This window comes from Anabrus simplex, chromosome 7 (assembly GCF_040414725.1).
Source record: "Anabrus simplex isolate iqAnaSimp1 chromosome 7, ASM4041472v1, whole genome shotgun sequence".
Lineage (NCBI taxonomy): Eukaryota > Metazoa > Arthropoda > Insecta > Orthoptera > Tettigoniidae > Anabrus > Anabrus simplex.
Window position 1 is genome coordinate 7237369 of NC_090271.1, and position 23982 is coordinate 7261350.

The 23982-nt window shown below is 39.5% G+C and overlaps 1 protein-coding gene across 2 annotated transcripts in view; it reads right to left on the reverse strand.

Annotated features, from left to right (window-relative positions):
- Nucleotides 1-23982, reverse strand: part of LOC136877204 (nucleoplasmin-like protein) — a 177303-nt gene that overhangs the window by 116724 nt on the left and 36597 nt on the right. For both annotated transcript variants that reach the window (XM_067151030.1, XM_067151029.1), the window contains exon 3: nt 2421-2634. In XM_067151030.1, the coding sequence (XP_067007131.1) occupies nt 2421-2634 (214 nt within the window). The remainder of the gene's footprint in view (nt 1-2420; nt 2635-23982) is intronic.

The window sequence follows — 23982 nt, forward strand, 5'->3', positions numbered from 1 at the left end:
ATACGTGGACGAGACTTGGAGACACTGGAAGGTATCAAATAGACTTCATTATGATTAGGCAGAGATTCAGAAACCAGGTGTTGGATTGCAAAACTTTCCCAGGAGCAGACGTGGACTCTGACCACAACTTGTTGGTCATGAAATGCCATCTGAAATTGAAGAAAGGAAAGAATGCAAAGAGATGGGATCTAGACAAGTTGAAAGAAAAGAGTGTGAGGGATTGTTTCAAGGAACATGTTGCACAAGGACTAAATGAAAAGGCTGAAGGAAACACTATAGAGGAAGAGTGGAGAGTCATGAAAAATGAAGTGTAAGGCTGCTGAAGAAATGTTAGGAAGGAAGAAAAGATCAACTAAGAATCAGTGGATAACTCAGAAGGACCTGATTGATGAACGACGAAAATACAAGTGTGCTAGAAATGAAGAGGGCAGAAAAGAATACAGGCGATTAAAGAATCAAGTGGATAGAAAGTGCAAGGTAGCTAAGGAAGAATGGCTGAAGGAGAAGTGCAAGGATGTCGAAGGCTGTATGGTCCTGGGAAAAATAGATGCTGCATACAGGAAAATCAAGGAAACCTTTGGAGAAAGGAAATCTAGGTGCATGAATATTAAGAGCTCAGATGGGAAGCCACTTCTAGGGAAAGAAGACAAAGCAGAAAGATGGCAGGACCATATCCAACAGTTGTATCAAGGTAAAGGTGTAGATAATTTGGTTCTGGAACATGAAGAGGCTGTTGATGCTGATGAAATGGAAGACCCAATTTTGAGGTCAGAGTTTGACAGAGCTGTGAGTGACCTAAATAGGAACAAGGCACCTGGAATTGATGATATTCCCTCTGAATTACTGACTGCCTTAGGAGAAACCAGCATGGCAAGGTTATTTCATTTAGTGTGCAAGATGTATGAGACAGGAGAAGTCCCATCCGATTTTCGGAAGAATGTTGTTATACCTATTCCCAAGAAAGCCGGTGCTGACAGGTGTGAAAACTACTGCACCATTAGTTTAGTATCTCATGCCTGCAAAATTTTAACACGTATTATTTACAGAAGAATGGAAAAACAAGTTGAAGCTGAGTTGGGAGAAGATCAATTTGGCTTCAGAAGAAATGTAGGAACACGTGAAGCAATTCTGACTTTACGTCTGATCTTAGAGGATCGAATCAAGAAGGACAAGCCCACGTACATGGCATTCGTAGATCTAGATAAGGCATTCGATAATGTTGATTGGACCAAGCTATTTATGATTCTGAAGATGATAGGGATCAGATACCGAGAACGAAGAATTATCTACAATCTGTATAAAAATCAGTCTGCAGTGATAAGAATCGAGGGCTTTGAAAAAGAAGCAGCAATCCAGAAAGGTGTGAGGCAAGGCTGCAGTTTGTCCCCTCTCCTTTTCAATGTTTACATAGAACAGGCAGTAAAGGAAATCAAAGAGAAATTTGGAAAGGGAATCACAGTCCAAGGAGAGGAAATCAAAACCTTGAGATTTGCCGATGATATTGTTATTTTATCTGAGACTGCAGAAGATCTCGAGAAGTTGCTGAATGGTATGGATGAAGTCTTGGGTAAGGAGTACAAGATGAAAATAAATAAGTCCAAAACAAAAGTAATGGAGTGCAGTCGAACGAAGGCAGGTGATGTAGGAAATATTAGATTAGGAAATGAAGTCTTAAAGGAAGTAGATGAATATTGTTACTTGGGTAGTAAAATAACTAACGATGGCAGAAGTAAGGAGGACATAAAATGCAGACTAGCACAAGCAAGGAAGAGCTTTCTTAAGAAAAGAAATTTGCTCATTTCAAACATAGATTTCGGAATTAGAAAGATGTTTTTGAAGACTTTTGTGTGGAGCGTGGCATTGTATGGAAGTGAAACATGGACGATAACTAGCTCAGAAAGAACGAGAATAGAAGCTTTTGAAATGTGGTGTTACAGAAGAATGCTGAAGGTGAGATGGATAGATCGAATCACGAATGAAGAGATACTGAATCGAATTGGTGAGAGGAGATCGATTTGGCTAAATTTGACTGAATAAGACACATCTTAAGACACCCAGGACTTGTTCAGTTGGTTTTTGAAGGAAGTGTAGGTGGTAAGAACGGTACAGGTAGACCAAGGTATGAATATGACAAGCAGATTAGAGCAGATGTAGGATGCAATAGTTACGTAGAAATGAAAAGGTTATCACAGGATAGGGTGGCATGGAAGGCTGCATCAAACTAGTCTATGGAATGATGACTCAAACAACATAAAGCAGGTTCAACTGTATTTGCATAAAAGCGGAGACAGCCCTTGTTCTCATGTTTGTTGTTTCCTCTTTCTGTATCCTATTACAGGATTCCAATCTTCCCATACATGACTTCATAGGAAGTTCCTGTGACTGTCTATTAAAATATTCCTAGCATATATCATACTCACCTATACCAATGTTTCCTATAAGGCTAATAGGACCACTTCCTTTGATTAAGGTGAATGCCACAGGAGGATCAGGAAAAGACAGATCCAACTGACACTGAGGAGTCTCTGGAAGCTGCAGACGCAACACCGGAAGCTTAACACTGCCATTGAATCCCATTGCCTCAACTTGCACCACATTAAGTTCTCCAACTTTGGCATCTGCACCAAGAACAGCCTGCAACATGCATACAAGCATTCCAGAATACTGAAGTATAGAACATTTAAAAAAACAACTCTGCGTCACGTTAGAAAAACAGGGAAAAGTCTGTAATGATAAACCACGTTGACAGCAGTACAAATATAATTTAAAAACAATCATCAACTACTAATGGCTCTGCTGAGCATTACATGTGTTACACATTCCGCAAAGATATTCAACTGTCCTTGGTTCGTTATTTTAGTTCGGAGGCTATGGCACAGGGAAATCTGTTTAGTGCAGCGATTGTGTGGCAACCATATGCACTTTGATATTTACAAAGAGTTTTCTACAATTCTTTTGAACAAAATCAGGTCAATTTGTGTAATTGGACATACGAGGGCGAAACGCAGGCAACCAAGAATGAGTTAGCTGGAAAATTTGTAATGTCCAATATGGTATTATAATGTCCAATAACGGACCATTATATTGGTATTACTGATAGCTCAGAGTAAAACACTTGTTTGGGAATACGATTATTGGGCATGCGAACTACGTGGCCTGTCTATCGTAGCTGGCGTCCTAAAACCATCAATTCTACACTGGTGGTGTGTGCCTCTTCAAGAATGCTGATATTTGTGCGCCTGTCTTGCCAAGTTATTTGCAGTATTCCCCTCAAGCAAAATTGATGATACTGTTCCAGCTGCTTAAGGTGTCGACTGTAGCATGTCCAGGATTCAGATCCGTAGAGTAAGGTTGGAACTACAACAGAATTGTACACAAGAATTTTTGTTGTGATTGTCAAAAACTCGAGATCTTAACTTAGCAAAGGATGCTCCTGCACGGTTAATTCTGTGTTGGATTTCTGAATCTATATTTGCGCTTGATGAGAGGGTGCTGCCAAGGTATCGGAAGGTGTTTACAACTTGAAGGCTCACTCCATCAATTGTGACATTGATCTCTCTTTGACGTTCCCCAGGGGCTGGTTGGTATAGGATCTGTGTTTTGCTGGTATTCAGTTAGAGTCCGATCTTGTTGTACGCAGCAGAGAAAGCATTCAGGATTCTCACAAGCTCTTCTTGTGTCTGAGCTACTACAGCATTATCGCCAGCATACTGTAACTCAACTAATGCTGCAGACGATGTCCGAGTTCCTGCCTTTAAACGGCTCAAATTAAAAAGTTTACCATCCATCCCGTAATTTATATGAATTCCTGGAGGGAGACCATCAATGACAAGTTCCATGACAGCGGCAACATACAAGGAAAACAAAGTGGGGGGTATCACACAGCCTTGCTTAACACCGGTATTGATATGAAATGGCTCTCCAATAGAGCCGTTGCCAATGACAGCTGCCATCATATCAGTGTTGACGAGCTGTGAATATCATTCCTCTAGAAGGCCTGAAGCCACACTGACTCTCTGGAAGTATTTTCTCCACCAGGGGTACAATACGATTTGCCAAGATTCGAGCAATAAGCTTTCCTAGGCACGACAGTAAGGATATTCCCCGATAGTCACTGCAGTTTGTTCGATCCCCTTTCTTAAATATGGGAACTACCACACTGTCTCTGAAATTAGGAGGCATTTCTTCTGTGCTCCAAATTTTGACAATCAGTTCATGTATGTGCCCTACCACTTCCTCACCACCTTCTTTGAGAGCTTCCACTGGTATACCATCAGGACCAGAGGCTTTGTGATGCTTTGCTTGATTGACAGCATGCTTAACTTCATCTAATGTTGGTGGGGAGCCAAGTTCATCATTGATGGGAGCTTGTTTTAATATATCATACACCTGTTCATCGATAATCGAATCCTGGTTCAAGAGGTCTTCAAAATGCTCTTTCCACCTATTCATGATGGAGTGCTGATCTTTTAAAAGTATACTCTTATCGCTGGACCAAAGAGGATTCCTCCCAAAGGTGGGACCATAAACTGCTTTTGTCGCTTGGAAGAACTGTCGTGAATCTTTATCTGCTAGATATTCCAACTCTTTTGCCTTTGCTGTCCACCATGCATTCTTCAGCTCACGGGTTTTTCTTTGGACATTTGCTTTGGCAATATTTACGGCTTGTTTCTTAGAGTGAGAGTTCATGTCCCTTCGCCATGCTTGCAAGGCTTTTCTCTTCTCTGAGATCAATGCTTCAATTTCATCATCATTTTCATCAAACCAGTCCTGATGTTTTCTGGTCTTATATCCTACTGTTTCTTTGCAAGCATCTTGAATAGTGGTCTTCAGACTCTCCCAGTGTTGTGTTACATCAGGTTGATATTCCTTCGGCAAAGTCCGATGAAGGAGCACTCTGTATTTGAAGTAATTTCTGCATTGCCAAACTTCTTGGTGATGTAGATGTTGATTCCCATAGGGAACCTAAAATATTTGTCCTGAATGAGTAAATTTATAATACCAATATAATGGTCCGTTATTGCACATTATAAATTTTCCAGCTAACTCATTCTTGGTTGCCTGCGTTTCGCCCTCGTGTGCTTAAGTTAGGCTCGTCAGTTGGGACTTAGCACACCACCCAAGACACAAGGCTAGTGCATACCATGGAGGCCACTGCATAGGCTATTTGAAGCCACCAGCAGTGCCAATGCACTATGAGAGCTATGTCTCATTTCCAAAAACGGTATGCACTAGCCTTGCGTCTTGGGTGGTGTGCCAAGTCCCAACTGACGAGCCTAACTTAGCACACGAGGGCGAAACGCAGGCAACCAAGAATGAGTTAGCTGGAAAATTTTATAATGTCCAATAATGGACCATTATATTGGTATTATAAATTTACTCATTCAGGACAAATATTTTAGGTTCCCTATGGGAATCAACATCTACATCATTTGATGGCCAGGCAGGCATCTATTTTTGGAAATGAGACATAGCTCTCATAGTGCATTGGCACTGCTGGTGGCTTCAAATAGCCTATGCAGTGGCCTCCATGGTATGCACTAGCCTTGCGTCTTGGGTGGTGTGCTAAGTCCCAACTGACGAGCCTAACTTAGCACACGAGGGGGAAACGCAGGCCACCAAGAATGAGTTAGCTGGAAAATTTATAATGACCAATAACGGACCATTATATTGGTATTATAAACTTCTCGGTGTCAAAAGTATGTCTGAACTCTTCCGTTGTTTCCTCCTCTGGGTGGACAGTGACAAATGCATCACTGATCTAATAAGTCGGTGATCTGTCCAACAATCATCAGCTCCCGTTATTGCTTTGGTGATGAGAACATCGCGTAGATCTTGCTTGCGGACAATCACATAGTCAATGAAGTGCCAGTGTTTCGATCTAGGATGCTGCCATGATGTTTTGAAGCGATCCCTTTGGCGAAAGATGGTGTTAGTGATTATCAACCCATGCTCAGCACATTTTGAGAGGAGTCTAATACCATTGGAGTTTTCACTGCCAACTCCCTCCTTGCCAATGACACCACTCCATACTTTATGGTCCTTTCCCACTCTGGCATTAAAATCACCAAGCAAGATGATTTTATCTAGTTGACTGATGTTTGATAGGATGTCATCCAGATCTGAATAGAATGTTTCTTTGATGTCATCATCAGAGTCTAATGTGGGGGCATATGCGCAAATTACTGTGGCATGCTGGTCACCATTTAATTGAAGTCTTAATGTCATGATGCGTTCATTACGTCCAGTTGGAAGCTCCTGCAGGTCTCTGAGAAGCTGACTCTTGATAGCAAAGCCTACTCCATGTGTTCGGTGTTCACTGGTAGGTTTACCCTTCCAGAAAAAAGTGTATCCTGCTCAGTTTTCATTCAACTGACCTTCTTCAGCAAGACGGGTCTCCTGAAGTGCTGCTATGTCGATATTGTATCTTCGTAACTCTCTACCCACAAGGGCTGTTCTCCTTTCGGGTCTCTCATTTGAAGGGTGATCATTAAGTGTTCTTACGTTCCAAGTAGCAAAATATAATTTCTTTCTTGTTCGACTGCATTGAGGTGATACCATTTGACGTGGCTATCCAATCGGTACTAGAAGTGGCTGACTATGTTTAGGGCACCTTTGCTAGCCCCTTGCCCATGTGAGTTGAGCAGAGTGGACCCTAAATAGGACTGCTCAGTCGTAGATGCAGCAACCGAATTGCTCTACAGCCACAATCCTAAGCAAGACGACCGATCACACATCTACCGCCTACGTGCCAAGTTATCACTAGAGGCCTCCAGACATCACAATCCTGCCCCCGTCCCAACTTCCTGATCGCCGCAGGACTTTTTGGAAGAGTCAATCTGTTGTTGGAAGACTGCTGTGCATGAGATTCCTTTAGAGTGAGAGTGTTGGTGCACTTCAACAAACGCACTGTACTTGATGACTTAACTCATTGCGGACCGTGGACGGCGAAAGACATTTAAGCTTGCTCCTATGCTGTGGGCCGTGGACGGCGTAAGGCGTTTAATGTTCCGTGCGAAGCTATGCTGTTTATATTCGTCATCTATGCATTCTTACACCTTAGTCAGCGGTACTGGTTGTGGCAGGAAGTAGGTTGACCTTTTTGAGATAACCGTCGCGTTGAGTGGGCTTATGTTTATCTTAGCTGTTTTAGCGGGAATATCTCAGCACTTCCTCGCGCGTCAAGACGGTACTTGAGATTTCAATGCAGTGCATGTCGTTCTTACCGGGTGTAGTATAATGGCTTATAAAACAAAGTTTGTTGCGGAAGAAAAAGTATTAAGTATTGTTCACAATGATTATTCTGGTGATGAACTTATTCCTGAAATAGACTGAGATAGTGAAAGTGAGACTGACGAGAAAATTCTGATTCCCTAATCCGATAGGCCTATAGAGAAAAGTTAAGTGCCTGATACATATCATCCTAGTTATTGTCCACCCGTTCCACCATTTACAGAGAATTCAGGTAGAAACGTTCAAATAAAATATAAGCAGGATATTTTGAGTTACGTGAGTATTTTCATGAACGACGAATTTTATCAGTATGTGTGTGAGCAGACCAATCTATACGCGAGTCAAGTGATAAGTGCGGAGCCGCGGCCTTTCACAAAGAATTCGATCATGTAATCGTGGAAACCGATTAGTCCAAAATCCTGATATTAAAATGTACTGGACTGAAGACCCTGTTTTTCATACTCCAATACTTTCTAATACAATGTTCCGAATACGCTTCCTTCATATTCTTTCATTTCTTCACTTCGGTGACAGTAATCATTATGCCGAAAATACAGATAGGCTGTATAAAATTAGACGTATTTTGAAACCTGTCACACCAGATATCACACCCTAAATATTTACTAGTGGTAAGCACAAAGTATCATTTTTCTAACATTTATAGTTTAGGAGTAATCGTAAATTGTATTAAGTGATGCAAGTCAAGAGGGCCGGGCAGGGCATCAAAATGGCCGGTCCAGGCATTCAAGTGTCCCGCTCAGAAGCAGGTACTGAACGTGTTAAGAACTGTTTTTAATGGCAAGCCGATGCAAGACGATTGAAGGGTTCCTAGTCACTACAGCCTTCGTCCGCCATTCCAGCCGAGGAGGGACTTCCTGTCCTTACGCCTGGTCCACCATTGAGGACTTTCTATGCCGTTGACCAAATATGGTTCATCCGCATTTGGGGAAAGTTTTCCATCCCAAGGGCAAGAGAATGCCCCGAACTTGATGAATTTATGTGTCATTTCCTACACAAAGGCTTCATCAAACCCACTAAGGGAGAGCTCATCTGCCCGTAGCCGTTGGTTCTCCCCTAGTTTGCCAGGTTTGGTACTGGCCGCCTGACCCTCGGCCAGACAATCGCAGGTAGTACCGTCTACTGTCATATACGGTAGCAGGGTGACCCTGACCTGACAGCAGCTGCTGTCTTCACAATCACCCAAGCATTCAAAAAGGCATCCGAGTGTTCTTACGTGCTGCAATAGTAAGTCGCATACCTTATTTCACCTGTGAAGATAATCTCCGATTTGTTATTCACGGAAAAGGGTTCAAAGTGAGTGTTCCTTACATAAACAATTGAATTTGAAATTTCAAGTTAAGGATCGCAGCAGCCCCTAATATGTGCCCAACTTGTGGACTGGAGTTTTGTTGATGTTACCATGTGACTCAGTTTCCAATGCTACATTGTCTGTGTTGAACGACTGGGATATTGTACGGGACAAAATCATGAGTGTTGTAACAAAGATTCTAATACGGTATAGTTTTTTCCTATACTGACGGTGGGTGGCCTACATTTCAGGGAGAACTACTCAGTCGCTTGAGGAATTTGCAGTGATAACTTCGCTCTACGAACTGCTGTGTTGCCGAGTAGTCTTGCTGTGCATGGGGGGAGGGAATGTATTACAAGGAGTTTTTTTAGGATTGTTGTCATTTTGTATCCGTGGAGTCTTTTATTGCATTATTCGGTTGGTGTGTATGTAATATGTGATGTGACGTTTGTTCATTTTTACACGCGTTGTTCTGTGTTCTAATTGCAATAAATATCTTACCATGCCGAACAGGAGGGAAACAAGGAACCAAGGTAGAAAACGTAGATTTTCACAACCACTAAATGAAATAATTAGCGGATATTAGATAGTGTAATTTAATAATCTGCGTCAATATTCAAATTTAATCATTATATAACACCGTGGGAACCAAAGCCTATTCAACACAAAGCGTTACCGTGGTTCTGTTAGTGATTTTCCTAGTGAAGAATCATACCACGGATATGATAACAGGAAGGACGAGGGTACGTGCATTCTATTCTGATCCAGAGATCAACGAAGAAGGTTGTGCGCGTGACAGAGTCAACACAACAATAGAAGAGTGGGGCCGTACCACGGCAGTGTACTAGTAATGGCAATTATCCACTATAGTCTCCAAACTAGGAGAGAGGAGAGTTTAATTGAGGGCAAAATTGAAACTACAAAGCTGAATGCTAGGATAGGGTGTGACTAGACAACCAAGGGCGCTATAGGACAGTAAGCAAATAAAGCGCACAGGGAAAATTAGATAAAGGCAGGGGAAAATGAACATGTTTTAATGCACAGACAACTAGCACGCTACCCAGGCTGATTGCAGAGACGATAGACAAAGGTGGATCCGGGAACGATAGACCGTCGATCCACCAGATGAAACGAGACCTTCCAACTCTCATACTGAGGGACCCGGGGAACGAGACTACAATGCACCGTTGAGCTGCCGAATCAAGGGGATACATCTGCCATATTAAGAGTGTTTATATGTACATTGATTTAACGATATGTATATTTACAATTGCCCGTTCTCATATTTGGCTGGAGATGATTCTCACCAGTGTCAAAACTAGTTCCAAGTAAATGTCATAACTTAATGTTATTTGCTTTCGTCCCACTAACTACTCTTTTACGGTTTTTGGAGACGCTGAGGTGCCGGAATTTAGTGCCGCAGTAGTTCTTTTACGTGCCAGTAAATCTACCGATATGAGGCTGACGTATTTGAGCACCTACAAATACCACCGGACTGAGCCAGGATCGAACCTGCCAAGTTGGGGTCAGAAGGCCAGCACCTCAAATGTCTGAGCCACTCAGCGCGGCTAAATGTTATAACCACCGTCGTCTCAAACCTATATACTGCCTGCTCTATGCCATGCAGTTAACATGCTTCTCAGCGTGAACTCTTCGTGTCACGAACCTCCGCTAGGGGCGCCAGCTAACGCACCCAACTTACCTCCGTACCCATGTTGTTGTGTTCCAGTGAGTTTGCATCGAGCATTTAGGTGTGTGTCTCTGGTTGTAAAATGTTTAATTGTTATGTTCCTATCTATATCAAAGCAGGAAATATGAATTCTTCAGGTGTGAGGATTCCTGTTTATCCCCCAAATAAGGAACTTTCGGAAAATTAGCTTAACGCTATATCATGGCAAGGATCAACCAAGGGCTATTCTTCTGTTTGGAGCCTGAATTTTAGAGATGGAGATAAAAGATAAAACTAAAAGAAAAATATATTGAAGCCAGAGAGCGTGCATAGTCAGTCTTTGAATTATTCCCATTATCTTCAAACCAGAAAAATAGCTCCATGAAAGACCAGACAGCGGCAAGATATTTCTTCGGAAGAAATATGTGATGAAACAAGCTCTTCATCCACAGGAAATACATTGGATGACGAGTACGAAATTCATTTGAACAACGATGTTTCATTCCAAGTCAATATTCTAACGAGTAAGAATGACAGCAGTGATCAGAAAATCAGACATTAGAGGCTCCGATCAAGAATTCTGAGACTGTGAAAACAGTTCATGACTAACCATAATGAACGACAACCCAGAAATTGATCGTCTGAATAAAGTAAAGGAAGCAGCTATATATAATGAACGGAAGACTGTTTATCCTTAAATTCATATGCATAATTTTTGCAAGATAAAATCCTCGCAGTCAGAACAAATCACAGGGTACTCTGTGAAGTGGGGAATAGTATCCCAAACGGTTACGAATACAGCAGGACTCCTGGTCTAGTGTCAGCTCCGCCACAAATTACTCTGGACAGGTAGCCTAAAATATTATAGTGTTCGTCAGGACTTCTCCATTAGTGAAGGAAAGACGTAGAGATGAATCTAAAACTCTCAGACCAACAGAAAGGAGTGTAACAGTGATCGCCGATTAAATGGCTAATTAGGTACTGCTCCTCTACACCGAACCAATAACAAGTTTGTTTACGTAGTCAATGCTGAAGGTGTATGCAGCACAGATATTGTAAAATCTCCTCTCGCAAATAAACTGTTCTCTTGTTGTAATCCGGTTTTGAAAGATGTTCTCTAGTCCTGCTGCCTATTTCCTCGTTGAAGACTTAGAAGTCTCCTATCTATCCCATTTAGTTCAGATATGATTAGTGTGATACCTTTCGGCAAAACAATCCAGATTGCGTGAATTTATATTCACCTGCAGATAAAATACCTACAATGTTTGAATGATGATTTCCAGCACGTAAAATAATTTGGCTGGAATCAAAACGGGAAAAACTGAAGTGTTTGACTAATGAGACGGCACATGCTGTCTCGCTAACTGTGAAATCTATAGTGGAATGTGCTTCTTATCTGTTACAAAATTGGTTATTTTATGCTCTCACTAGATGATTTTCTGGAGATGCAATAAAAACTCTATTTAGTTCAGTGAGAGTGGGTGGTGGATTTAATGACATGACGCATTGGTCATGAACAAAGGGTCAGCGAAATAGTGATAGAATTATTTTTGCGTCCACTGCAGGTAACTAACAGTAAGAAAAGTACAGAAATTGTGCTCCGTTACACGTGATGAAAAAATTCTGAAATTGGTATGTACCATTGAAAAAGACCCCACCCAAAAAATTCAAAGGAATTTGAAAGGAATACTGAAAAAACCTAATTCCTTTTTAACGACGAAGAAATTCAAAAACTCAAATATGAATCCAGGATTTCCTAATGCAAGAGCTATGCCTAAATTACATAAAAAGGATATACCTATGAGACCTGTAATTAATTTTCAGAAAAGTCCCACATACAAAGTCTCCCAATTTATTCATAAGTTCTTCACCCAGAACTACGTTTTTTATACCAAAACCTTGGTAAAAAAAACTCCAAGGAATTTTGCAATGCTGTTAAAGATTTCAAATTAATTTCTTATCACGTAACATGTTCCTTCGACGTTAAGGATATGTACACGAACATTCCTATAAAAGACACTATTAAGATTATAAAAACGAATTTATTGGATCACAAACGTATCAGTAAACCCGAAATAGAAAACTTTTTACCTATCCTGAATTTCGTATTGAACCATAATTTCTTTTCTTTTAATAATAAAATATATCAGCAGGATGGATTACCAATGGGAGCACCGGCTTCTGGAGTTTTAGCTAACATATACCTCGATTATTAGGAACACACTCCGATAGTAGGCCACACTGAAGGACTGGATCTATGGCTACGATATGTTGATACCTATGCCATAATAAATGGAGAAATCAATGACAGTCTAAGTATTCTAAATGTTTTAAATGGTTTAGACCCTAACATTAAATTTACAGCTGAAGAAGATGGTATGCTCAATTTTCTAGATATTCAAACAATTCATAAAAACAACATTTTTCAGTTTAAAATTGACCACAATAAAAAGCGATTCTTTATATCCCATTTCACAAAAGAAATCTGCTTACTATAGTTTTGTCAACAGGGCCTTTGAAATACCGTTAACAGAAACTGACAGAAAGAAGGAACTATCTTACATTCGTCAACAAGCCCTACATAATGGTTTCAGTCTGAAATTCATCAACAAAATCATCTCTGAATGCAAATATCAACAACAAATAAACAGCAATCAGAAAAGACTAAGAGATACGTCAAATTCACCTTTAATAACCCGAGGATTTATGAAATCACGAATTTGTTTAAGAAATATGTCAAAGTAGCTTTTTCAACCAAAAACAATACAAAACATAGATTCTTTAATCACAATAGAGCCAATAAACTTCAGATGACTAATTCCAAGAATCTGGCATTTATAAGTTGATATGTACTCAGTGTAAAAAAACATATGTGGGACAATCAGGAAGGAGCTTCATAATTAGATATCAAGAACACGTCAATGCAGAGAAATAAAGAAGATTCTCTGCTATGGGAGCTCATATGAAAGAAGAGAACCACAAATTCACAAATATCCGACAGGACCTTCAAATCACAAGATCAATAAAGGAACACTAATGAACAACCTAGAAAACATCTACATTATTCTTGATAAATTATAAAAATGGGTAACGGAATCTTAACGAAATGAATGAGCAAAAAGACCTCTTATACGAGCACATCAGCAAATACATGGAATGGGTTAACAGACAACAAATAAGACGAAAAAATGTAATAATCAAGCACGACGTCGCGGAATCACTGCTAAGTCTCCCTCCTCACTCAAATGACGTACTAGATGATGACAACTGTACTTCCCATTTTTTTCTGTGGATTGCACGAACAATCAAACCATGTCACATCACTACTGCACTACGTCGTGCACAAAGACAGATCCCCAAGGCGCTGAATAAACATCATTCCAAGATATGACGTGAGACAAGCTGCCCTAATCAGATGACCGCCATTTTATAACAGAGAAGATACCAAAGGACTTTTACCAATCAAACAATCGACACAGCAATTTTTTTTTTCCATAACCTAAAGATTAACGTTTGTCCTTATTGTCCAATATTTTTCATCTAAGTATTCCTTAATACAGCTGATGATGACCATTAAGTGGTCGAAACATGTTCTGTGAGTGATTATGTATAATTAGTTTTTCCCAACGCAAAAAATAAACTATCAATTAGGTGGTTCTTTAATTATACCTGTTGACAATCTAAGCAGTCGACATGTTTGTCACTTTCCCCACTGTACAGCCTGCTAAGTAAAACTCTAATTCGTTTTTGTGAGTTATTTCATTTTCGCAGTCTGCAATCGCTATTTATTCCCTTATTTTTGACCTGTGCGGAATCTTTATAGAATAGCACTTATCTTTTGGGCTGGTGTTACATTTCTTGAGTACTGTTTTCACAATTACCCTTCGCTGCTTGGTAACAAATTTACACTCATACCGATGGGAGTTTTCGAAATTTCGGTGACTTGCTGAAATAGAACAGCAGGTTTCGAAAAATAACAGCTCCTGGCTTAAAAAAACTCTGCCTTATTCACAGGATTTCAGCTTAGTCCCCATAAACATAACACGAGTACACCTTTATAATGAGATCTTCGAAAAGCGATACTCCCAAATCCGAGACTCACGTGATCAGCATGTCGTCTTATGATTGCTCTAATCCTCTTAGAGAAGAGCCCCTCATTTTCAGGTAGTGAGAAGAAATGGTCACATCTGACCTGCAACCAGATCGCTTTTCCAGCACAAAGCACGACAGCATTTTCACACTTCTTTCCAAATATAGCTATACTAAAAAATCAAAGGGTTAGTTGTTTATGGTTTTACTTTTTTTTTTATAGTATCGCTGAACGGGTTTTTGGCACTTCCCTCATTGGGCTTTCAGACAGGAATCGAAATTGCTCTGTAACACAAATCTAGTATTTTAATATTACCGTGTACAATTTTTACTAAGACCAGAACAGATGTTGCATCTTGTCTACACAAATCTGCAGGTGGTCTTGGGATTACCCATTATGATTTCGGTCCTAATATAAGACCGGGAAACTACCAAGATGATTTTGGACCCGTTTCGAGGGGAATCCTCAAACGAGCACCAGCAACACAGGCCAACATCAGCCAGTCGTCTGTTGTACGGATTTTGCACGCCTGTTTGTTTCATCCATACCACCTGCAGCACCATCAAGAGCCCCACAAGCAAGTTTTCCAAACTAGTGTTAATTTCTGTGCACGGATACTGATGCAAGCGGCAAATGATCCCACATTTGTACCTCACATTTTATTTTTGGACCAGTCATGATTTCATAATAATGGCTCTATGAATCATCATAATACGCACCACTGGAGTGTTGAAAATCCCCATTGGGCAAGGCATTGTGGGAAGTAAATGTCTGGTGGGCTATACTGGGTGATCACCAAATTGGACTATATTCATAAATGTGTACTGAAGATGCATTTTTTGTTATTGTAATATCTGTTTTGCATAATTTGCCATCTTGTAACTTCTAATTCCACAAAATAAGCACCAAAATAAACACAAAAATTGCTGCAATAAGCACTGAAATTGAAGTAAAGTACAAAATCACACCCCTACTCGTTACCTACAATTCCATGCAACTTTTATTATAGGTTGATACTAGCAGAAATACAGTAGAGTCTCGATTATCCGACTTAAACGGGACCTGGAGTACGTCGGATCACCGAAAATGTCGGATAATACGGAATAACTTTGAAAATGAACTAAAACAAACAGGAAGGCTATACTGTATTATGTACTATGTTTTACGGGACTCTATTTATTGACTTATTCAGTTGTACAGTAGATGCAATACTCTTTCTTACTACGCCTGTAGCCAGGCTTGGGCTGCAAGAGTTTTGATGTCAGCATCTTGAAATTCAGCCCAGTCTCATCACAATTAAAACTCTGATCACCGGTTAATCCTTCAGCAAGAATTATTTCTTGAAATTGTCTTTTAAATTTCACAACCACATCGGATTTAGCTGACAGTTTTTCTCCACAGATATTAAGCTGCCCAATGCCGTACCGTTTTTTCCACCGATCGAGCCACCCAGCACTGGCAGTAAAATTAGGGTACCTTTATTAAACTCCTTCTGGATGTACACCGCCATTTCTTGCAGAATGGGGCTAGATATTGACAAGCCCTTTACCTGGTTTTTAGTGAACCAGAGAAATAGTGCTACACTTCCTTTTTCGTACTCATATTTTTCATTCTTTTTTTTTCTGATTTTCAGTGCATCACTTGTTGCTCTGGTAAAGCACCACTTTTCAATTTATTCCCTCGTATGTTTCCAGTCTCCCACTGTAACACGTCCAAGAGCATAATCTGAAGCCATTTTTTGGAGAGTTTCCCCTTTGTCCAGTCTCTTTAACCCACTCTACTTGTCTTCCACAGATACAATCACTTTCTTACGTTTAGTCGCCATACTCACAGAGGATATGAAAACTATAACATCCGCACTCAACCAATACTACACTGAACAGTGTTACTGCATGACTGCCAGTGCTTGTCCCACAGTCGCACCCTCCACACCCCGTGTCCCAGAATTGCATCCACCTAAAGTTCAAATAAAGACTACCAGTGTCGGATAATACGGAGTGTCGGATAAGCGAAGGTCGGTTGAGCGAGACTCTACTGTAAAGTAAAACTCCTACTTAGCACTTTTACAGGGATGTGCATTTTAAAAATCTCAAATGAGGTTTTACCTTAAATCTAGGTACCAGTAAAAGGTGCACCTTTTCCAGAAATATTTGCCTGAACATAAATCGCACCACCATGATCTGTGCGAACTTGCCCTTCGGCAGAGGATATCCCTACGCATGTCCACACTCCTAACATGCGTTGTGCAAGCTCCTAACTAAATTACGGGACGACATTTTACACTCTTCAACAAAAATCCTATCTTATTACATGAAAACATTAGGTTAGGAACTAGTAATTGTATATGCGAAGATTATAAGCCTAACACTGCTGATAGTGTTCTTATAGGTTACCATACAGTACTAAACATGAAAGTTGTCCACTTCCTTGAGATATTTTTCATGCAATCTCCTCATAACCTAATATTATTCATTTTATTGTGGCACTCTACACAGGCCAGTGAATGCGCCTCATACTTAACAGCCCTTGGTCATAAAGACGAAGCCATTTTTGTTGTTTCAATTAACTGTTCCCGGCAATCCCAGCATGCCTATGAACCCTAGCACGCACCATTAACACATTGCAGACTGGATGCCCATCACCCCATGCACAGCCACTTTCTACCTCCAAGCTGGAGTGCATGCATTCAAATAAACTGTCAGAACTTCACTAGCTTTTGAAGGACTACTGTGTTTTTTCAGGTAGTCTTCCTGAACAGTTGTTGAAATGCAGGTAGGTAATATTTGTTGAAATCTATTTCGGCTCAGTTTTCGGAAATATGGGGTTTTCTATTATGGGATTGGTTGGCCAGTAATCTTTCAGACATGATATCTTCACCTGCCCAATCAATATACACAGAGCAATATTTTATTAATTTCCCCGCTAAGTCCACTGTAGTGTTTTACAGGATACATTATGAGAATGTGAATTCTGCTCACAGTTTAAGTTTAATGCTCAGCTAGATACGGAAAAAATTCCTCACGGAACATAAGTCCTGCAACATGTCCTATGTTTTCAGATTCATTATACCAGTACCACCCTTAAATCCTCTAGCCTAGGTTCACTGTTGTCCATAACCCAGTCGTCAGAAAACACTACATTATTTAGAATATTTACAACCATAAACACAATTATCAGACTCGTTCTGCGCTACGTGAGCTCCACACCTTGAAGATAAGGCTATATCCTCGTCATCACTGGAAGCATTTCCGTTAGAAGATATTTCATCATCGAACTCTAAATATTCAGCATCACTTGGATATTCAGAGCCTATATCAGCATACAATTCGTGAATAACTTCATCCTTGTCAAAACACGTGCGATCCTTGGGCGCTGCCATCTTGCATGGCTCTTCGAACTTTGTAATCATGTCAGGAAATGCAAAGAAAATCTATGATATGAAGAATAATCGAAAAAAATGCGACTCGATTGTGAAGAACCATACACAACAGAGTTTTATCACCCTTGAGTTCCAAATAGTTCCGGTATATCTCAAACGATAGCACTAAACTTCAGTCTGCTGCTAATACGAGATAACTCGGGACCGGTCCGCATTGTGTTAACACTGTAATTCTGTCAAATGCTTGGCAATGTTCTAATTCACTTTCAAGGCTTTTGAAAACTTCTCAAGCGCTGCAAGTGATTTGACAAGTAAACTTGTGAAGTGACGAACAGGCTTCACACAGTATATATGACATTTGCAATCAGTAATTGGGTTTTCTACAGCCAAGTTAATAGCTAAACAAACATGTTAAAAAATAAACAGAATTAATTATTTCTCACCTACATACTATTTAAATACAAGAAAGGATGCTAGATTTTAAAAGACATTATCTGTGGACTACTGCTTTTAATTACATTCAGTTTTTGTGGTCCATCCAGAGTTTTATTATAAATTTAAGACATTTTGAAGATTCATAATCGAGGTTTCATACTGGATATAAAAATGTTCATGTCATATTTTATAAAACAGTCAAATGTCACTATTTTAGCAACATCATGTACAGGGACATTTTTCATCTATTCAGGGGATTGCCGCCCACCCGGCACTGAGTCAGTGTTTTCGCACAAGATTTCCTGTACTTTATGAAGGTATTAAATTATGTACGTACATACACCAAGCAACGAAAATGGCATTAGAACAACACACTGAGCAGTAAACACAAGAACACTTGCTAAAATGAACCTTGAACAGATAAAGGCTCTCAGCACACTGCAAAGGAAGGGAACTTGTGGCGCCGAGAAGCACACTACGGAAAAGCGTCTTATAATTTGAAATGGACCCTTATTGAACTCTCAGTCTGCACTGATCAGTCAGCTCTTGCTCAGATAGAAGAGAAAACAGACTGGATTGAAGTGGTGAAGCAACCACAAGTTATTGTGGCATGAAAAGCATGTGATAAAAGGTCATTTTATTTTGAATTTTATGCATGTATATTCCTTAAAGGTATAACAATGAAAGTGACACAATCTTAAGCATAATATTATAATTTAAGCTTATGTTATTGCCATGAAAAACCATAGTGTTACCTGTAAGTGACATTTGTCATATCAAGTAGGCCTTTTTGTCCAGTTTTAATTATGAATAGTAACTGATATTCGCTTCAGGTTTTTTCTGACTCTTCAGTCTGACACTAGATCTACAAATTTTGGAAAATGACAGTAATAATGCACCCCAGATGATATTACTATGTTTCCTCAAAATGATGGACAGTTTACGGACGAGGGAGGTAGCGATGAAGCAGCTAATTCTGTCAATCCCCTTCCTGACAGTATGTCGAGATTGACAGTGTAAATATACAGTATGTGATATCAGCACATGATGATACGCCGATACCTTCTAATGAAATGCAGCAGGCATCTGGTCTTTCTAGGACAAATAAACCAGCATCTTCTGCAAAAAGATACAATATATTGTGGGCAGCTACAGAGAAGAATTTTATTTTCCGATTGGACGAGGTGACGTGAGGAACTTTCTGAATAAGACGGACCACAACTGTCTCCAGTTAAGAGAATAATGACAGAGGAGTGTTCACGGCAGTCTGCTACCTGGTTATTCCAGCTCTGGAACTTTGGACTCTTAGATCGGCAACGTAGTACTGTTCGTTGAAAGTGAGAAAGTGTGCGGTTTTTCATTTGATCGAGTATTTTAAATGATAACATTGCTTTCAATCGCTACATTCCTACTGACGTTTTTGTAATGACCTATGTTGAATTCAGTTAGGAAAACTACTAAGTCAGTCTTTCTGGGAATCCCGTAGCGAAACACAGGTACATCAGCTAGTTAACATATAAAGATCAATCACAACGCACATCTCGTCTACGACTGGTTTGCAACCCTAGATTGGATCCATGAACTATCAGTTTACCTAAATCCGTAAAGAACTTCTTAGAAAACTGTCACACCATCACATTCACCAACTGCTTCATTGAGGTCCTGGGTTCCTTATAAACAGTTCTATTTGATCCATGTAATTAGAGGTTAACCCATCAAAATGTGTAATTTATAGATTACGATACCGTAGCCAACCAGGCAAAACGGAACGCATATAGACATCGAAACTTAAAGATCAAACTAACGAATGCGGTTAAGAGCATTGCTTTTCTGAAGGAATGTCTAAAAAATGACTTAACACCTAAATTCCTGAGAAAATATAATAATAAACACAGGCACACCATACAAACTCGTAATACGCAAAAAAGAACAAACAAAATCTGGCTGATAGAAGAAATGAATTTTTTATACTGTAAAAAACATCTCAACATTGAACTATACCGAATACATTTAAAGGTATCGAATGAATTACCACACAGCTACTGGGATGATTTTCAGCAGATCACGACAGAAAGAAAAATAAAAAAACTTAGCCACCAACAAACACTAAATAAGAAATTAGAAGCACTTAAAACAACCACAGAAACCAAACCCAAATACCAAAATTCCGAACACGAACTCTCCAACCCTTCCCAACGAAATCACTGAACACAAATTCCACCCACCCATAAAAAACAAACAAATACGACTTTTAACGAAATGGAAACTTATCTTGAGCAAGGGATCCACGCACAATTGGGGTAACACATCAACCTTCCAGAACATCACAACCACTATCACCGAAATAGAAAATGCCACACAGAAAATCCCACACGAGCTACGTGATGAAGTCAGATATGATATTTAAAAAAGGCTCCCACAATTTATCGACCAAATTCACAGTAACTTCCAAAACAATAACTCAACCAATAAAACACACATAAACAAACTCAAAGATAAAACAGAACAATCTACTTATAACGAAAGCCGACAAAGGCAATACCACAGTTATTATCAACAAAGACCTAGAGAACTAAAGAATGTTTTTAAGATAACACTTTCCTCATCAAACGTAAAGATACAAAGATGCAAAGAAACTTGAAAGCCTTATTAAAAAGTACACACTTTCTTTTAACTGAAGTAGAATCCTCTAAACTTATAGTAATGAATCCTCAAATACCAACTACTAAAACTTATCCCAAAATACATAAAGAACACATACCAATGAGACCTATTATTAACTACAGAGCAAGCCCAACCTATAAACTCTCGCAATTTATTCAAAGATTTCTCAAAAAGCACTACGTATTCTCAGCTAATAAAACAGTACGGAATTCAATAGATTTTTGTAATAGAACAAAAGGATTTAAGATTGAACCATATCACAATCTCGCATCATTTGACATAATAAACATGTACCCGAACATTCCCACAAAACGAACAATAGAAATCATTGAATCTAATCTAAATTCACAGCACTCCAAGCACTTTAGAAATAGAAGAGTTCATTAAAGTACTTAATTTTGCCATCAGTAACAACTACTTTAAATTTCATGATACTATTTATCAGCAACAAGGTTTACCGATGGGATCCCCCGCTTCTGGAATACCCGCCGAAATTTACATTGACCACTTAGAGCACACATCAATTAATACAATAGACAATATTTTTTTTGGTGTAGATTTGTTGACGACATTTTCGTCATAGACAACAGATCCACAAATGAAACTGATATATTAGATAAACTCGACACGATAGACTCCCATATAAAATTTACCATGGAAACAGAAAACAGTCGCAATCTGAACTACTTGGACATAACGATAACTAGACATGAAGACCACCTTTCTTATAGAGTAAACATAAAACCCACGCATACCTCAAATGCAATTAAAATAGATTCCGTTCACCCCTACACACACAAAAGAGCAGCTTACTACAGCATGATATACAGAGCATTCAATATACCGTTAACAAAAGAAGATCTAAACAAAGAATTACAATTAATTCACGACATAGCTAAAAACAATGGATACAAGAAAGAAATGGTCAAAAAAATCATTCACAAAATAAAGTCCCAACCCAAAACCAAACTAAGAACAGCAGACTAATCCAAGAGAGATTATGCACTATTCACCTTCAATAATGTACACATATACCCCATAACTAACATTTTTAAAAAACATAACCTAAGAATAGCATTTAGAACTACACACAATAGTTACACACAATAGTACCAACATCATACACGTCAGGACAACCAACAGCAACAACAAATACAACCACTGAGGGGTATACCGTATCAAATGCAATAACTGTGAGACAAGATAAGTCGGACGCACCGGTAGAAACTTCCTAACCCGATATAATGAACACATAAATGCAGTAAAACACAATCATTTTTCCTCAATAGGAAAACATGTCGTAGGCTATAAACACAGTTTCACAAACATCGAGAATGACATGCAAATCCTGAACATAAACCCCAAAGGCCCCCTGCTCAACATAACAGAAGATTTTTACATCACTCTAGATCAGTATACCAATCCAAATTACAACAGAAATGAAATCACAGAAAAACTAACATCATCTTCAATACAGTTATCCCCGCCCTAAAAAAACTCATACCTTAAGATAATCGATAAACAAAACGCGACACGCGACAGAAAAACATCAAAAAACACACCCAGCCCCACAACAGCAACTCTCCCTTCCCCTCACAGCAGCTAGTATGAGCCCAAGAAGAACACGAAGCAGTACACAACAAGCTCGCATATCAAACACAACTCGGCCACACCAACAACAGTAAGTACCTATTCAAATTAACACACACAACCCTCGGACATTCCTCCAACATAATATCGCTCATAGCTCAATCTATCATCCACAGATAAATATAACGTCACTGCACAGCTACAAATGGGAAAGGAGCCACTACTTTGAACCCAATGTCACTCAAATTTTATGGACGCCACAGGACAACATGATTTGATTTTAACATAAGGCAACACACACAGCAGAACTGAACATATTTTAGCCTAATTCTATCCATACGTCTGGCACCTTTTTAAAATTGGAAATTGTTTTATTCTATGTATATACATGTAGACAAAATCTTTTACTCATACAATTTTACAAACAAACCATATCATTTAAACTCCATGAACAGCAAGCAAGACACGAACGTTCATGTGCATGAAGTGCTCTTATATATTATTACATTCATCTTGTACATATATATAAAAGTTAGTTTTAAGTAGAAATATGTTTTATAAACTAATTTTAAGACCTTAAACATACTATTTTAGACATACAAATGCACTGTTGCACATAATGACATATACGCCAGTTCACGTTACGACATGCCCCATTTGGATGTGACCAAGTGTTTATTATCATATGGCATTCCTTTAACAATACAATCTTAAAAATTAAATAACTGGAAAGGAGGTTCAACCTATTCAATACTCAAAGGAAAGAAACGTAGCAATCACATTTCTATTTAAATGGGACCGGTTTCGACCTTAGTCTAGGTCATCATCAGCCATAAAAACATATAAAATGTTTATGAATGTTGGAGGTCAGTTCCACACTCTGTTAGGCACAAAGACACGACACCACATTCTGTCCTGCATAAAGTCACAACACTACTAATCAACATACGAAGATCAAAAAGGTTCGAATTCGCAGACGAACAGATCTGTAGTAGAAAGCCGCCAGCTCCCGGTGACCAGCGCGGCACACTCAAGGTCACGCGCTGCGGCCAAACACCAAAGTAGAGTGGAGAACGTTTTGAAGGTCCAGAACCTGTCACGGCTGCGGGAAGCCAATTAGGTATATAAAAATATACGACGCCAATTAGTACAACTGAATGAGCACCCGTACTCCAGATAAGTTTTTTTTTTCTCTCTACAATTGTTTTTTCAAGTCAACTGTTTACCAAGAACTTATCTGGAGTACGGGTGCTCATTCAGTTGTACTAATTGGCGTCGTATATTTTTATATACCTAATTGGCTTCCCGCAGCCGTGACAGGTTCTGGACCTTCGAAACGTTCTCCACTCTACTTTGGTGTTTGGCCGCAGCGCGTGACCTTGAGTGTGCCGCGCTGGTCACCGGGAGCTGGCGGCTTTCTACTACAGATCTGTTCCTCTGCGAATTCAAGCCTTTTTGATCTTCGTATGTTGATTAGTAGTGTTGTGACTTTATGCAGGACAGAATGTGGTGTCGTGTCTTTGTGCCTAACAGAGTGTGGAACTGACCTCCAACATTCATAAACATTTTATATGTTTTTATGGCTGATAATGACCTAGACTAAGGTCGAAACC